The sequence below is a fragment of the Aptenodytes forsteri genome, unplaced genomic scaffold (assembly GCF_000699145.1).
Source record: "Aptenodytes forsteri isolate BGI_AS27 unplaced genomic scaffold, ASM69914v1 Scaffold320, whole genome shotgun sequence".
In the NCBI taxonomy this organism is placed as follows: Eukaryota; Metazoa; Chordata; class Aves; order Sphenisciformes; family Spheniscidae; genus Aptenodytes; species Aptenodytes forsteri.
The window spans coordinates 1,025,873-1,043,347 of record NW_008794890.1 but is presented as its reverse complement, the minus strand read 5'-3'; the positions used below and the strand labels follow the sequence as shown (position 1 = coordinate 1,043,347).

Below are 17,475 nucleotides of genomic sequence, written 5' to 3'. Positions count from 1 at the left end.
TCCCTTTGGCCAGTTTGGGTCAGCTGTCCTGGCTGTGCCCCCTCCCAGCTTCTTGTGCACCTCCAGCCTTCTCAGTCAGTAGAGCATGGGAAGCTGAAAAGTCCTTGGCTAGTGTAAGCATTACCTAGTAACAACTAAAACATCGGTGTGTTATCAACATTGTTCTCATCCTAAATCCAAAACACAGCACTGTACCAGCTACTAGGAAGGAAATTAACTCTATCCCTGCCGAAAGCAGGATAGGCAGCATGGGGTGATTTCATTTCATCAAGCATCTTCTAAAGTGGCTTTAGAGAACAAAAGGGGATACTTGCTTTGGCTCTGAAACACAAAGTGATCATTTGTGTCTGTCTTAGTACCAAGCAGCTTTTTGATCCACAATAAGTACCAGGAAATAGTCTAGAAGAAGAAACTGTGGTATATTGGTGAGTCAAAACCAGACCCTGTGCAGCCTGTTGCATTTTAGTCTAAGGAAAGACCAAGTATTGTTGAGCCCATAAATTAATATAAATGGCAAATATTACTATTGCATTCCCTTGTTTATCGAACTCTGCTTAAAGCGAAGGTTTACTATCATTAGCAAAGTTCAGTCCTCTCATTTATCAAAACTGCTCTAGCCATATTTCATGCATCAGTAATGTTTTTGGAGACATGCATAAGAGGGGATGAAAAGGAAGCTCTTGTGAAGTAATTATTTTACAGCTGCTGTTAATATTAACTGCTCCTTCAAGGGTTGCATGGAGAAAGTCATAATCTACTTATAAATGTGTTTAACTGTGATGGTTTCTCAGATTATCCAAATCTGCAATTAAAACAACATGAAAAATATCAACAAAATCATTCTCAAGAGTATTTAAAAACAAGTCAAATGCTTCATTTCCCCTGCATGATGATCATACTTCTTCTGTATCAGACACAACAAATATATCATTCTGAGCTCTGGCAAACAGGTCTATATAGGTTTTAAATGTGGACTTACACGGAAAGCTTTTTCGTGTAATAAAATTATTTCATACTATTGAGTTTTATATAATTTTATGTATCTGAAGGAGAGGAAAGTTATTCTCTGCAACAGGAACATGTTATATGCAGGATATGATCCCAGACTGTGAGACTGTATTCAGTGACCTGAATGCAGCTATTCAGAGCTTTTTGTAGCTCTGCAGTCTACCCCAGACATCATCCAGGGATGAACAGATGTGGCTCAGGGTCTACAAGGGACTCTCATGGCCTTCCAGAGGGCAGCCAGGCTACCTGGCAGCACACATCTACATTTGGGCTGAACCGCTCCCTCCGCTCCAGCTTTACCACATAGCAGACCAGTCTTAAAATTGCACATGACGCCAAAACCTCCAGGTGTTATGGGACCTGCTCTTGCCAGCATGTGTGATGAACGCTCTTCAAGAATTTTACTGGGCTGAGTAGTTTTACAGACCTTTATTTCTCCAGGTATTCAACCTCTTATAAAATAAAACTAGCATTCAAGTTTTCTCTTTGCTCCATTTTGTAAATTTACCCACAAAAAGTTTTCAAGTCTCATTCCTAATGGTGTCTCTTAACTTAAATTGATTTGTAAGTTTTCCAGGCACTATTTTATAATACCTTTTCTAAAGCTTAAAAGTAGGTTCTGAAGGAAGAGTTACAGAAAATGAGTAATCCAAGACTAAAACCTTTGAGCTATTCTACAATTAACTGGGAAATAATCTAAATAAGGAGCGGGAAACTAAGAGATTCACAGAATGCTGCTGCATTTGTTTCCTGCCTTCTTTCCAACACGTTGGCATGCACACCAAAATACTGTACTGAAGAAGTTTCTCTTTGATTTTACAGGAATGTTATGTTTCATAGACTCCAAATACAAGCCATCAACTGTGCTCCACCATCTTTCTTCCATTCCTGCCTCCAAGACAGATTGTAGTGTCTTCACTGAGCAAAATCGCTCAACTGGCGCTGCTAGAAAAGACAACTCACATTGATGTCTCTCCTCCGAAGCATCTGCAGGTGAGCCAATAAAGGTAATAGCAATATTAAACCAACTACAGGGACCAAGGGGAAGACTCCAGGTACTGGGTAAGCACTGTGACAAAACTAATCCAGAATAAGTTTTATAGGGAAAAAAAGAAAGGGGATAAAGAAACATTCAGTTTAAAAAAAAAAAAAAGTAAAAAAAGAAAAACAAACAAGTCCAGTCAAATGAGCCACCGAAAAAGATGTAAGAAAAAAAACCCCTAAACTGCCACACTTTCCATTCTGAAAAGACTGGCAAGATGCTGAAGATGCCAAAGGCAGGCAAACTAAACAAACTGTATTCTTAATAAAAAAACAAACAAAATCCAAAGAAAAGGAAAAAAGAAACAAAGTTTATTTTAATTAAAAGCACTACTTAAAGACTTTGAGAGACAAGGCAGATTTTCTCAAGAACAAAGGCAACACAAACACCCCAGCTACGAGAGCATTTAAGGAAGCAGCAAGCAAGCGCTAGGGATTTCTTGTTTTTAATAACAGCTCAAATCAAAGAAAGAAAAATCCACACTGACAATTCCTGGAGGCAGGGCCGGTGCTTTATAAAGCAGCAGAGCCACGTAGCAGCAGCACCCATCCCTCACTTCTTTTTCAGCTCAAATTGCAGTTGCTCCTAACCCAGGAACTGAAACACAGTAGCCTTGAAATTAATACACTGATCTAATAAAATGGGAAAGATAATTCATTTCTTCAGAGAATCAAATAATATGCTGCCAGAGCTTGCACCTTCCTTATAAATAAGTCATTTTTTATTTCAGTCCATGATTCTTAGGAACTGGATAGATGGGACTTTCTTTTCTTTCAGACCTTTTATGTTAGAAACACTGAAGGGGGGGTGGGGGGGGGATGGGACAAAGAATGAAACTTTTGAATTTTGGGTTATAGCGTTTAACTCAGAATAAGACACTACCTCTCCTTCTGTGTTACCAGGGGTAGAAAATGTAGTGTATAGCAGAAAGCATCTATTTCCCAGATAGGATTGGTGGCTTTCTATACTAAAGCCTTCTCAGTGGTGAAAGCCTGAGTCAGAGACGTTTCAACAGACAGTGCTCCTCAAACTCCTGAAGCAGTAAGGATCAAACCCTCCTGTCCAAAAAATCCTGAAATAATAATCAAAAGCCAATATGTACACAGCTGGGGAGGGGGGAAAGGTCACATGCAGAAATGGGAGGAACAAAGTATATGCAATGCAGTTCCGCAAGCTCATGAGCTCTACAAATGCAAAGCAAACTGCTGCTTACAAATAGACCATCAAGTAGCCCCGTATCTGCTCCTCCATAGCCTCATCACTCCCTGAATCAGCTTTCTCCTGTCAATTATTTTTTATTGTACATTGCTTGCAATATTTTGCTCAGCTTTGCTGTACTGCTAGAAACCAGCTGAAGTTCACACGACTGAAACTAAGTCATCAAAACAAAGGTCAGGGTAAGCAATAACCCTAAAGCTTTTGTCAGCTGCTACACTTTGGAAATGTTAGCGCTGCCACAGCTCTCGAAATTGATGCGGTAACTTGAATCTTGAGGCACCAGAACTGCATCAAGGTTAAAAAAAAAAAAAAAATCACTCTAGTGGAAGGAAACCAGTTTAAGTGCTGACCTGATACTTAACCACAACCAAAACCAAATCCAAACTGATTTTCTTTTGCTCAGTCATTTTATTTCCATTTCCCGTATTAAAAGCGCAGTTCAAAGGAACGAGCTGCCTTGGCTGGTTTCTACAGTCAACAGCAAGCTGCAGCACCTGAAATGCCCCAAACTGTACCAGAATTTGTCCATAAAGTACATAGCCTGGACTCTGGACCTTCTTATTTTCACTCAGAGAAGGTGTATGTGCAGAGAAGAACGACAACAGACCGCTTCACACCAGGGTTATGTCTGGTGGATGCTTTCCTGCATGCCACCAGGCAGGACACAGCAGCATGCCCAACCTTGGACGGAAACTTTTCATGGTTGGTCATTCCTGTCTACACCACGCCACTGTACTCCTTACTGTTTAAAAATAACTAATAATCCAGTAAGTATCAATACACCCCAAGACAAATCACTCCATATTTTCTTTTTTTTTTGCCCTGTTTCCACAGCCAGCTCTTATTTTTGCCACTGAGTTCAACAAGCCTGTTGACATTTCAGATTCACAACGAACCCAGGTGTTGTATGAATTTTTCATTTTGTTCTTCCCATCTCAGACTGTTCCTCTCTTTGATTAGACTGTCTCTCAGTTAAAATTTCACTGCCCTGTGCTGCATGGTCAGGATCTCCCTATGCTTGTATCTCCTGAGCCACGGAGATGCCATACTGAAGATGCTCCTGCCTACTGACAAGAAGAAGGAAAAAAAAGTTCTGCTACGTCTTGTCCATTGTCCTCAACATCATTTTCTCTTGTTGTCTTTCCCTTGGAGGAATAATCTAATTCTAGTTTGTCACATTACTTGGCAAAAACTGTAAAGGTCAGATAAAAATATAGGCAGTGCAAAGGAGGGTTTAAATTACTTTCTCCAAGGATATATCCATTTATCCCCTACCAGGTACACCACACTGATCTGTGACCTGATCACCTCTGGCTTGGCCAACCCGGGTTTCATATCTGTAACTAATATCAGAATGGTTTTAATCAAATGGCTGAGTATCTAAAGTCAACTTCTTTCTGACATATGTGACTGTTTTAAGAAGATCTGAGCAAACTTTACATGAGCTCCCATAACTGTTAGAAGAGAACATATGAATGCAACATCCTTCTCAAAGGCTTTTAATGAGTCTCTGCAGTTTTAATTGGCAACTGACTGTTGCCTTATTTTACCTTGCAAATTATCCGTGTTACCAAGCTCCTTGTAAAGTTAGGGTAATTTCTGGGGCTGCAGCTAGCAAGCTAGGGAAGTATTTCCATAAGACTCCATTAAAAAAAATGGTGGTTGAAAATTCAAACTCATCCAAGTTTGGCAACAAATTGCAAACTATTGCCTTAATCATGCTGCGCAGCACTGAGTTTTGTACAATTAGCACTGCTGATAAGCAGAGAAGCTTGAGAAACTTCTGTGCTGGCTTTTGAGGAGACACCCTTAGTTTCACCAGAAAAAAGATTTACATAGTTTAACAGTTTAACAACTTTAGCTTGTGCTTTCTTTTTTTTTGCTAATATTGTTTTCCTAAAAACATGGACTGGTGTTGAGTATAACTCCCCTGAAACCGGCAGCCTTGCATCGAGACGGTTTTGTGGGAAGTTTTTATTCGAATTTTGCCCCCAAGAGAATATAATTTCAGATGCTAAGGCCACCTCTCAAATAAATATAATATCCTTAGTGCATGAAGAATCCACTCCTTTCACAAAGTCAGTGCTCCCCAAAACTGCCTGCAAAAGTACTACTACTTAACTCTGCTCATCAGATTATTCTTTAAGAGGAATGAGAACTACTGCACAACATTAACAGCAGATGAATTTCCACTTGTTAAGAAGATGTTTTGTGTTATCAAATGAAGAAATACAAAGTTTTATATACAACCAGAATTCAACTGTTTGGGGTTTTTTTGGGTTTTTTTCTGACATCTCATAGTTCCTTCTACCACCCATGTTACTAATAAAGAAAACCACATTTGAATTTTAATACATTTTTGCTTCTTTCAGACTCTTGCGATAACACACTTGGAAATCCTGTTTGCTTGACAATGAGCAAGACAAAATCCTTTCTTGGTGTACAGGAAAGATTCCTAATTAACGGAGTCTAATATTGAGCTGGGTGGCTTGGGTAGAGCCAAGGTGCATCTGCACATCTCTTGTCCAGCCTCCTTTACCATCACTGCATCTCACACTAATGCTATACCCACAGACAGGAAGAGAAGGACAGCAGGCTCCCAACCACAGCAAGTCACCCGTGCACCAATGTTTGCCTTGGTGCTAACGCATGACCAAGGCAGAGATTTCAGACACATCAGCATTCAGCTTGTTATTAACCTACATAGGTGGCAGCGAGTTACAGAGAGAAAGTATTCAGCCAGAGCAGAGGTAAACAAAAACAACAAAACCCAGCATATTTTTAATATTTGGATCACACGCTGAGTCAACAGTGTTGTTTCTGAGTGATCTGAAAACACAGCTTTCCGCCTTTACTATTTTAAGACACTCAACTAGCTTCCCCAAAGAGGCAACAATAGCAATTTGAGATACATGGGTAAACAGGTGTTATTTGGAGAATACCCTCTCCCAGGGGATTAGAGACATCATTTTAGCTGTGAGATAATTTATCCATAATGAGTGGAGTTTTCTCTTCCTTATTCTACTGCATTGAATTTAATTATTTGTTGGAATCAGGGAGGAAAGTCTGTGATTCTGCTTTAAATTGCAAGTAGAGTCAAGTTTTGCATTTAAGCACTTGAGAACTCTGGATAATGAATACTGATAGAGGAAAAAATTAGCTGCTGATTTGGATTTAGCTGTTTATGTAATGGAAGCCGATCTGTGAACACCAGCGCTTCAGAAAGCCATGACAGAGAGATACTTGGAGCATCAGACTGAACAGTCTCCACCAGAAAAAACAATGATTAGTCTTTCTGTAATATCCGGAAACGTAAAGCAAAAGCTTCAGAATAACAAAAAAAAAAAAAAAAAAAAAAAATCGGATGTCAAAAAATTGTAAGCAGTTATCTTAAAGATGAGGCCACGTGTCATGAGATGTGGCCCTACCTTCCTCAGTGCTTCTGAACACCCAAGGGTTTGGTCGCTCTTTCTTCCCAGGCCCTGGTTAGACCCCATCCTGCTTTTACTTCAGGCTGTAATAATATTGAAAAAATATTATTGTAATTCTCTTGGGGCAGGCTTTCAAAAGACCTGGGTTGTCTTATTAAAGAGGTTGTAATGAACCAGAAGGAGTCAGATTAGAATAATTAAAATTTAAAGTCTTCTAAATTATTTTTAAAAGACGAAGTCCCTCCTACAGTGATGTATCCCTTCAAGTTTGCAATCTCCTACAGAGCGAGCACCAGCTGAAGAGCCCGTGTAGACTAATGCAGTGAGTAATGACACTAAAAAATTCTTTACAAATCCAAATCAAGATTACACATACAAACGAGTTACAGCAAGAGATGTCAACACAGCTGACACATCACTACAGCCCAAAGGCACTGTTGAGCTTCACACTACCATAATGCATCCTTCATTCAGTCTTTGCTGCAACTTCATTTTTCAAAAAGAAATACTTAACGTCCTTGTAATGAAGTACTGGCAGGCACATCAAAAAACACTTCTGACACTCTGGAGGTAATGGAAATCTATCTCCTGAAAACTGGGAAGCCCTAACTTAAAGTGTTTCTCTAAATGAAAGTTGGATGATGCCCCTTGACACATCTTCACCACCTCCAGCATCAATGTTGACTGCGTGTCTATTCTCATTACAATCATCAATTGTTCATTTCTACTGAAATAAACCTTGTAATGATCGAAGTTATCATCAGACTTGATGGAATATTTACCAGCTTTCACCTTTCTAGAGATTTGACATTTATTTATCATTTATCCAAAAGAACAAACAGATGTTTGAAGTTGTTTGTTAGCAGCAGTGGCAACAACTAACGTCAATAATATGCCCTAAATTGATCTGCACACCTCCAAGACCTCTGTTCAGCTGGGTCTAGCTGAAACAGTTCCCCAAAGTCAAGCTGTGACCCTGTGTGCCACCACACTTGAAAGGATATAAAGCCGATTACAATCACAATTGCTACTTACTCATGCAATAATGAGAGAGAAAATACCTAGAAGTCACTTACTGGTGTTGGAAATGAGATTACATGCCTGACAGCTGCCAGCAGAAGAAGGTGCATAATTACCATAATTTTACAATGCCGGTGGGAAAGCAACAGAGTATAACAACAAATGCAGACACCTCATTCTTGAAGAAAGATCTCTCTGAGGACGGTTACAGAAGTGACCTTACTACTGCCCCCAATTTAACCAAGAAAAAAGGATTCAGTAAAACTAAGTGCCAAGTGGCAATCTGGAATTTTGCTCAAGAGAAGAGACTTAGTACATGAAAAAGCGAGTAATAATAAAACTGATAGTAAAAACTGCTGCCACTATTATTTCCTATTGGAGTAACTTGGACAAACAGGTTGAAGTGGACACAACACAAGAACAGTGTGATTATGCAGGGTTACATGATGTAGTGCTCATAGTACCATTGGATCAGGACCCTTTTAGCACTACATTTCTAAGGGGAACTAAACAATAACCATACACTCATTTCCTTTCCTAGGATTCGACCATCTCCTCTCTTTCTCTGCTCTTTCCAACTTTATATAACTGTATTATCACATAAGCCTGCTGCTTATCTGAATTCATCGCCATCATCAATCCCCCAAACTTTTAATTGGACAGAAAAACAGGCTATACGGCTACATGGATAATGCACCTACAGGGCATGAAGGTATGGGGAGGAGAGGGTGGATCAACACCTGCTTCCCATTTGCACTCATACTCCCCTTGGTGTACTAGGGGGAAGGAGATAAAGTATCTCGTAGAAGAGCAGCCCAACACACTGTCTGAAGCAGCCTGGAGGTCTCTGGGGCTGTCCCCATGGGGCGAGGCGTGACTTGTGCAATATGCACATTTGCTACAACATTTGGGATTACTCCAAAGCATTTGCTAATCATTTGGATTACTCTGAAGCATAAATTGTGCCACTGATGAACTGACTGTGTTGTAGCCAAGGATTTACCTGCAATAAACAGTACTCGTAAACCAGCAAGGTTTGGGCAGGTGAAAATACGAGTACATCAGTCAGGTTCTTTAGGATTATAGAGAACAGCATGTTCTTCACAAAAAAAATCTAGTAATCTTTTCCTGTTTTGTCATTTCTGCCCAGTTGTTCTCTCTCTTTCTCTCTCTTTTTGAAGCAAAATTAGGTATTTCTAAAAGGCTTTCTTCTGGACAGGGACTCACATGTCTCATTATTTTGGTACCACTTGTTTGTCTTTGTAACAAACAAAGTTTCTATCCGATCTACCCCTTCTAACTTCACCCCTACAGCATCTTTAAACCACAGAACTATTTATCATCTCCTATAAAACCTCTCCACTTAAGATGTCACCATAAACGCTTATCCTCAAGATGAAGGAGGACTGTGATAGTCCCTTTTGTATCCTTTTGTATCCCAAATCTCAACTATTAATCTGAATTTAAATAAAAACATATTTATGTTGTACATAGCAATGTGATTTCCCTCTACTTATTGTACAACCCAGGCTTTTTTCCAGAACACTCATAAAAGAAACCAGATTACAGGAGAAGCACGGAAGACTTAGAGCAGGAGATTAGTGCCATCCAGGTTTTTTTTTTCCCCAATTTTGTTTAGTCACTTGAGGGGGAAAACAATGACTCGTCCTGAAAAAAATACATAAGCTTTACTTACAGAATTTCCCTTGAAGTCTTACACCTACAAGGGTCAGATACGCTCTTCTAAGCAACAGCCATCATGAGATTAATACATAAGCTTTACTTACAGAATTTCCCTTGAAGTCTTACACCTACAAGGGTCAGATACGCTCTTCTAAGCAACAGCCATATCATGAGATTCAGCAGGAATTGCAAGGAAAGCTATGGTATTAGCTACAGGCTCCTATGCTTAAGGTAGCATCAACCACTGCATTAATGTAGGAGATTCCCCACATGAACAAACCTGAGTGAAAGAATCCGGTAAAGCACTTCTTTTCCATCTTCTTCCTGCTCACAGTGGCTAAATTCCATGCCATAAAGAGTTTAATTAATTATGAAAGTGGAACATCTAACAGAGGCTGCAGCTCCAAAGGAGAGATGAGAAGAACCCTACTTCCCAATGAAATCCCAAGTGATTCAACATCAAAGTTCAAAAATGATCTTACTTTTGACAGTTGCTGTTCGGGTGCAATTGTAGAGGATGGCTAACTCCCCAAAGACTTTGCCAGGTCCCATGGTGCACAGCTTCACACCTTCTTTTGTCACTTCAACCTTCCCATCTGTGAGAAAGAAAAAAACAAAAGACCATTTTAAAAAGGAAATTAAGTTCTTTCAGACTTAAGTTTTAAAAAGTATTTGATTATAATAAATAAAATTGGTGGTGAATAAAACCACCAGGAGTCCTACGATTTGAAAACCAATTAAATGTATTATGAAGGAGAGGGCATAAACTCAGGAAAAAACCCAACCATTGCATATATAAGCTTTCAACACTTGAGTTTTCTTAGTGGAGTTTCTGTACGGTCAAGAAATACTTACTAGTACACTAAGCTCAATGTGAACTTTGTTTCACATATTACACTTTCAGGTGAAATTTTGTCCAATTTTTGTGTTGAAAAAGGAAAAGATTTAGGTCTTTAACACCACACATGAAAACCACGGAGTAATTTTGCTCATTTTCACTGAGAAACTAATCCCTGAGAACATTAATCCATGAATAACACTGCTATTATCAAAAGGAAAATTACTTTGACCCATGGCCATTATTTAATTCCCATCTCACTGTACCTTTCCTTTTTGAACATTTCATCTTACAAGAGCAAGTCTGCTTTATATGCTTACCAATACCGTGCCGAGAGGAGACACGTGAGGGGGATTTTAAAGCAAAGGTTGAATGGAAAGAAAGCAGCTCAGGGCCAAACTGGGGGTTTCTAAGGACATCTGAGGAACAAGAACCAGGAGAAGGGAAGGAACTGAAAACAGCCCCACGACCTTGTGCACACACAAGTGATGCCACGATGAGAAGCATGGGGGGAACACGGGGTTATCGCGCCTACGACCACTATTTAGGCTGTAACAAATAAAGTGCAAGACAGAAAAGTGAGAATTTAAAAAGGTTATCAGTCACTAAAAAGCCTCCTCTCATCCCAAATTGGGAAGCAGATTGTTAAGGGATCCTGCTACACCAACCCCTAGTGCATCACTGACTTGCTCTCTGTAGGTCTATACATGGCAAGATGGAAGATCAGTGTCTACTGGCTCTCACCCGCCTTACGGCTATCTGCATTTGTATGTTAGATACTAAACTGAGCCTCAAATGCTTGCAAAAATAGGTAACTCCAATTAATTTGATAAGAGATTATACAACCCTCCCTCCTGCAGAGGGAATCCAGAGGTACTTACCACAAAGCAAGACCACCATGACAAAAAGAAACTTCTCCTACATTATATATATGCTCTAAAACACAGTCCTGTCAGCCCTACGTATCTGTGTGTAAATCTACGCCACTATACCCACAATACCCCTCAAAGCAAGTAGCCATGCTACTCTACCAAAACAACACACCAATGAGCAAAAGCAAACTTTGAGGACTCTGAAACAAGTTTAGACACCATATCCCTACTAGACACATAATAAGGTAATTCAAATTGAGCATAAAACTTCAAATATTTCCACAGCAGAATAAAGAAAGAGGGTAACGGTATGTAGAGGTGAATGGAAGAAGGTATTGTATTAAGACAGGGCAAACTTTAAAGGGTGCCTTTAAAGGGCACAAAGTATTTTGGAGGGAAAGGGGTCTTAAACTGTCTGGTGCAATAGATCCCAAGATCTGATTAAAAAAAATAAATTAAAAAACCCACACTTGTTATTTATGAAACAGGGGAGGGGGGGGGGGGGGGGGAGGAGGGAAGGAGGTTGTTTATTAGAATTTCTTTATTACAAGTTATTACTAATAAGCAAGTGTGCATATATATATTATTGCTACTATGAAATTACTACCAGAAAGCAAGTACATATTTCAATATTAAGAGCAAGTCTCTAAAATTATCACTAGTAAAGCAGCAAATGTACTTATGATTGCTTACTTATATAAGTACATATATATCTATATGTCTACACACACACACTTTTATATAAGGAGGAGAACATGCCATTTCCTTTGGGAGACACTGGCCAGTTATGGTGGGCTGGCAGTCGCGATGTGCACAGTTCTGCAGCTCCCATCACAGCAGGGAGAAATACATAGGATGGCAATGTGTAAAGGCAAACAAAGTGTAAGGATGTGGCATCTGTCATGTTGAGTATTAATACTAGCCATTGATACTGCACAGTTAGCACCTAATTAAAGACCTGCCAAGAATGCACTCACCTATATTCACACAGTAAAGCAATCACAAATACTAAAATATAGAGTATAATACTTCGGGGCTAATAAATAACCCTGAGAATTAAATTCTGAGGTTGCTGATATATTGTTGGCTTCAAATAGACCCCAATTCCATTCCTTGTATAGGCTAACTTCCCTTTAAAAGTTAGTTTATTTTTATTATTTTTTAATAAATGTTTGATTCATTTGTTCATATTAAGTACCAATCTAATATGAAGCACAAAAATAGATATTTATCTCAAGAATGAGCAAAATCAACCTTTAATGGTGCCTCACGCACTTCAGAGACTCCTAAATGATTTTGAAGAATACTTTTTTTTATTTTTAATAGAACTGAGTTTCAGCAGAGCTGAAACGGGGATATTTCTGCAAAAAGCTCTACAACAAATATCCGCAAAGGGAATGAGTTTACCTCACTTTTAGCTCATGGAGTCATAACCGATTCCAGAGAAAAGACAGTGAAATCTGAGCAGTAATGCACAAATAGATCACATTATTCAAAAGCATTTTGAGATCTGTCCCACTACTCAAGATGTCATCTGTTGCTTCCCAAAGCAATCCATGCTGACCATTCACCTTTGTAAGAAAGCTACATATATTCCCATAACCCATTTATTTTCTTATAAGGACTTAAAAATAAGAAGCTGGGTTCTGCTTCTTACAGCTCAGTGGGGTTTTTTTGGGGGGAAGCATTTCTTACTGTATTAAAAAATTCTGTGGTTCACTCATGATCATGCATGATTACAAGTCAATGCTTCATCATCCACAGATGCTCTCCAAGGGTTGGGAGGAAGAGGAGATGAAAATCCCCACGAGGGAGTGACAATGCTGGAAAGGACCGCCTTGGGGTTGGAAAGAGCTCACTGGAGTAATACACAGAAATATTAGCTCATTTCTTACTGTATTAAAAAATTCTGTGGTTCACTCATGATCATGCATGATTACAAGTCAATGCTTCATCATCCACAGATGCTCTCCAAGGGTTGGGAGGAAGAGGAGATGAAAATCCCCACGAGGGAGTGACAATGCTGGAAAGGACCGCCTTGGGGTTGGAAAGAGCTCACTGGAGTAATACACAGAAATCTTAGCTCAGCTCCCATCAATTTACAGCCTATTTTTCACATGTAGAAAATTGAGCTCTCACTGCCGTACCTTGACAAATTCCTGCCTGATTATGGCAAAGGACTTTGAGATTTGAGATGAAAAGCACAATATTGCACAGATTATTTTTACTACAGTCTTCATGACCCTTTTACTGCATCAACCATTTCTCCCAGTACACAAGAAGCATATTGGTGATGAAATTAAAATACTCATTTAAAAAGTCTGGAGAAGATTTCCCAGCACAATATTGTGGATACAGGCAAGAATACGTAAGATGATGTTCTACAAAAACAAAACCAAAGCAAACTAATTTCACTTACAGAAGAGGGAGTCAACTTCCAAAATGTAGAAGTTATTTAGATTTCTATATAGTTATCCCTACCCACTGTCACCTTTCAGTTTCAAGCAGCAGCTATAGAGTTCAGCAGAAAACCATAAGCTTCAGGAAACCCTTGGGCAAGCACAAGATGCTCAAATTCAATATAGTTTCTGTTTCATGGCAAACCCAAAAAGCCACTGACATTAAGTGAAAGATTATAGTTAAAATTTCTCATGACCCAAGATGGGGTAGGGTTTGGATATTAGTCAGACAAAAAGACAAGCAGCATTTTTTCTGATGCATTCAATAAGGATTTTCTATATGAGAACTGCTCAAATTTGGAGGCAGTTACCAGTAATTACTCTTAACTGCTTAGCAATTTAAAAGTGCTTTGTTTATAAAAAAAAACAAGAATGATTTAAATGCTCATTTAACATTTGCATTCAAACTAGTTTTATTCCTAATAAAGTTGTTTGAAGCATCGATTGCGGAGAAGACACACACAAGACTCTGGATGCGTTTCTTGCTACAAAACCTGATTCTTCCAGAAGTATATGATGTGACACGATGGCCTTGTTTGTCAGAACAAAACTAAAACTTGCTTTTTTGAAAACTAATGAATATGAATTTCATACACAGTCATTTAAAAGCATTTTCTACCAGTTCTGCTAATGAAGTGTTGTTTTGATTCCAGCGGCTGTTTCTTATTTTGCAAATTTGAATATAAAGTTACTACATGCAGATGAAATGGCTATATAAAATTTATCTTGTGTCTATTTGAAACAATCAGAAGGAACACAAGAATGTGACAATGATGGAAATTATGTTGTTTCAGAAAAGCCTCCCTAAATCAGTTTGAACATGAAAGCAACCTCTGTTCCTGCAAAGCATGGATGAATCTCCTCCTCTAGACCTACAGCATTCTCCAAAGGAAAGGTTTCACTCATAGGAACACAAGCAATGCCCTAGTGAGGCTGTATTTTACATTCCCACCTTGCGACCGAGTGGCAGCTCTCCGCTTAGTTTGCTCTTGGTTAATCCCAAGTGACCTTCTCGCTACTGAAAGGCAGTGCCTTGGCACAGGGGATGCATTACTATCGCAAACAACAGCTCACGATGACACCGTTTCTGTCCCGTGCTAAGCCCAGGGCACAAAGCCCACTGCAGCCTGGTCCACCTCTGCACCACAAGTAATGCAAGTTAAAGTTACTGGGTTAAAGTAACCAGGTTAAAGTATGCTGCCTTTCCCCACTGTCCCTCCTGGTTTTTAACAGGGTGCCGTGGGGTTGTCCTCGCAGGGTTCCCTGCAAGGACGAGCTGCTCCTTGCTCTCAAGCTTTGCAACCTCTGGACACAGCTGAATACAGTCTCAAAGAGATCTTTAGGAATTAACCGACCGGTTTGAGAGGTGGTCAGAGCACAGGAAGCCACTTGAGTAACCTTTGCCTTGGTCCACCACCCCCAGCTACAAGGCAGATGGTGTTTTATGGCTCTGAGCCCACCTCTGCTGCTCCTTCTCCCCTTTTCCAAAGCTCTGCAATGCTTCTGATGCCAGAGCCGAGCAGCTCCCCGGTCCTCCTCAGACAGCTGTATTCTTCTACCAAGCCACAACACAGTCCGCGAGAGACTTCACTAGACAAACTCAGCTCCTGCAGGAGAAAATAGAACTATTTTTTTCAAAGAGAAAGATTGAACAGGACAGTAGCCTGAGGAAGGCTGGAATTGAAAGGCAAAGGTATTTGATCTTTGACACTACAGCAAGAGAAGAGATACGGGTAGGCTGCTTCTCTTTCAGTATGGTTTAGTAATAAATGTGCTGTATAATTACAATTTATTGTACTGGAGAAAGCCTCCCATTCTCCTGTTGCGTAATTAAGCAACCTGGAACATTAAACACAACAATAAACTCCCCAGACCATGAGCCAAATTCACCTCTCGTGGAACTAAAGGGTCTAACACAGCTATAAACAGAAGAAATTTTACCCATTTTCTTTTCCTAGTTGGCAGCCTACGCAGTGCAGTTTTCCATGTAGGAAATAAATTGCTTTCTTTGATGTATCAACCAGATAAAGAAACCAAAAGAAATAAATTGATCAATTAATGGAAATAAATTTGCAACTTCCTTTGACATCTCCGTAAAGCAAATACTAAATAATGCAAGTGATGCTTTACTCGAGGCAAGAAGATTGGAACATGCTGCGTTTCTGCCGAAATATTGAGCATTATTGAATTCAACATTGATATTTAATTTACAGCTGAGCTGATTTTGTGGAGCTTTAGCTTGCATCCAAACTATGCATTTTTATGTCAGCTGTAAGAAACTATTCCATATTGATGGAGGACAATGCAAGTTATTTTTCATATAGACAGAGCATGAAATAAAATAAAAACCTCTGCGTCTTCGCTAGCATTGAGGACTTACCAAGAGTAAAGGCTGGCAGCTGTATTTTGGTGGCTATACTTTGGATTCCCCTCAAGTCCCTATTCTTCTCCATTCCCACACGGACAAAATATGCCCTGATATCATCTGACCGATAAGTCACTTCATTAATGGTCCTGCAAGCAGTGAAATGGGCCTTTGCTGTATCACATTGGTGTTTTCGACGCACGCTTTCAGCAAGGCAAGTTTTGTGGATCAATTCTCTAGCTCAAAGGGTTCCACCCATTTGGCTTTCTCACAACGAACATGAGAAGGTGACCAGCGTGAGGATACAGAACAGAAGAATACCTCCAGAAGCCACCAGCCTGTTCCCAACAGAAATAGCTGCCAGAAATCAGTTCAACCATGCATAATTCAAAATATTTTGGGTTTGGCAGACGCTCAGAAGTCTCAATTATATGGGAGGCTCTTTGCTTCTTTTTCCAGGCTCTGTTATTTGAATCATGTCTCACCTTTGGCAAAAGAAGTTTTTATGCTGGAATTTTTCTACCCTCATTCCTCGGATTCAAAGACCAGTAATCTTCCTCTTTTATCCTCGTTTATTTTTTCCCAGTGATCCTCCTGGATGATAAGAGCTAAAGCCTTATCCTCATTCCTTCGCACAGATTTTTATGTAAATGCCATTCACCTAGGCATAAAATTTCTGCATTGCCAAATGCTTTGCCCTCTTTCTCATCCATTTTTTCACTTGTCAACCAGGACTCGCAAGTTTTCTTAGGAGCTTGTAAATTAGCTGAGGAAACGGAAAATTATTTGTGGTTCATCCATTCTTGCTGCCTCCTAATATGTTCGTGGAACATTGTTTGCACTATCACTCGTGCTTAAATGCACTGTTGAACTCCAACAGATGCAACTCCTCCAAACGATTAACAGAAGCCTTGTAGTATGCACAATGCTCCTCTTTGGCAGCTACAAGTAAGTCTAGGCTGCTACCAGTAAAGCATTGCTTTGAAAAAAGGGAGTGTGTTGTAAAAATAGCAGCCTCAAATCACCAGAATGATCTTGCACCCTGCCAGCAAGGGCAGCTCCATGAAAGCTCTGAAACAGTCAGTTTTGCAGTTGTATACACGTGGTTTTTGGTTGTAACTCAAGAGAGCTTGAAAACCCGGAGTCGGTTTGCAAGATTTCAGAGAGATGCACTAAGACTTCAGGAAATGAAGCTTTTCCTATGAAATCCAAGAGGGAACAGCTTCCCTTACTGCCCTGGTCCCCTACCACATGTTCCCCGAGCCCTGGGACTCTCAGCCAGAGCCACGCTTTTGCAAATTAAACTCTGGGTGCTAATTACATTGTAGTTGCAAATTTAATTGCAGAGCAATTAAAATTTTAATTGCTAAATAGCTAGTTGACATCAGAGCCAGTCCGATTAAGATTTGTTAATATTTTTGTTTGTTTCAAAACACAGGCCGATAATGGTCTGCATTACTCATGGGGTTGTGCCCAAGCCACTGTACGTCTTAACTGTGGTGGCTATAGAGTCATTTCCTCATGACGAATATTAACAAT

General features: G+C 39.7%; 1 protein-coding gene across 1 annotated transcript in view; it reads right to left on the bottom strand.

Moving 5' to 3' along the window:
* PRKG1 (protein kinase, cGMP-dependent, type I) overlaps window positions 1-17,475 on the bottom strand; it is a 514,986-nt gene that overhangs the window by 323,438 nt on the left and 174,073 nt on the right. The window contains exon 3 of the mRNA XM_009275074.2: window positions 9,885-9,998. Within this exon, the coding sequence (XP_009273349.1) occupies window positions 9,885-9,998 (114 nt within the window). The remainder of the gene's footprint in view (window positions 1-9,884; window positions 9,999-17,475) is intronic.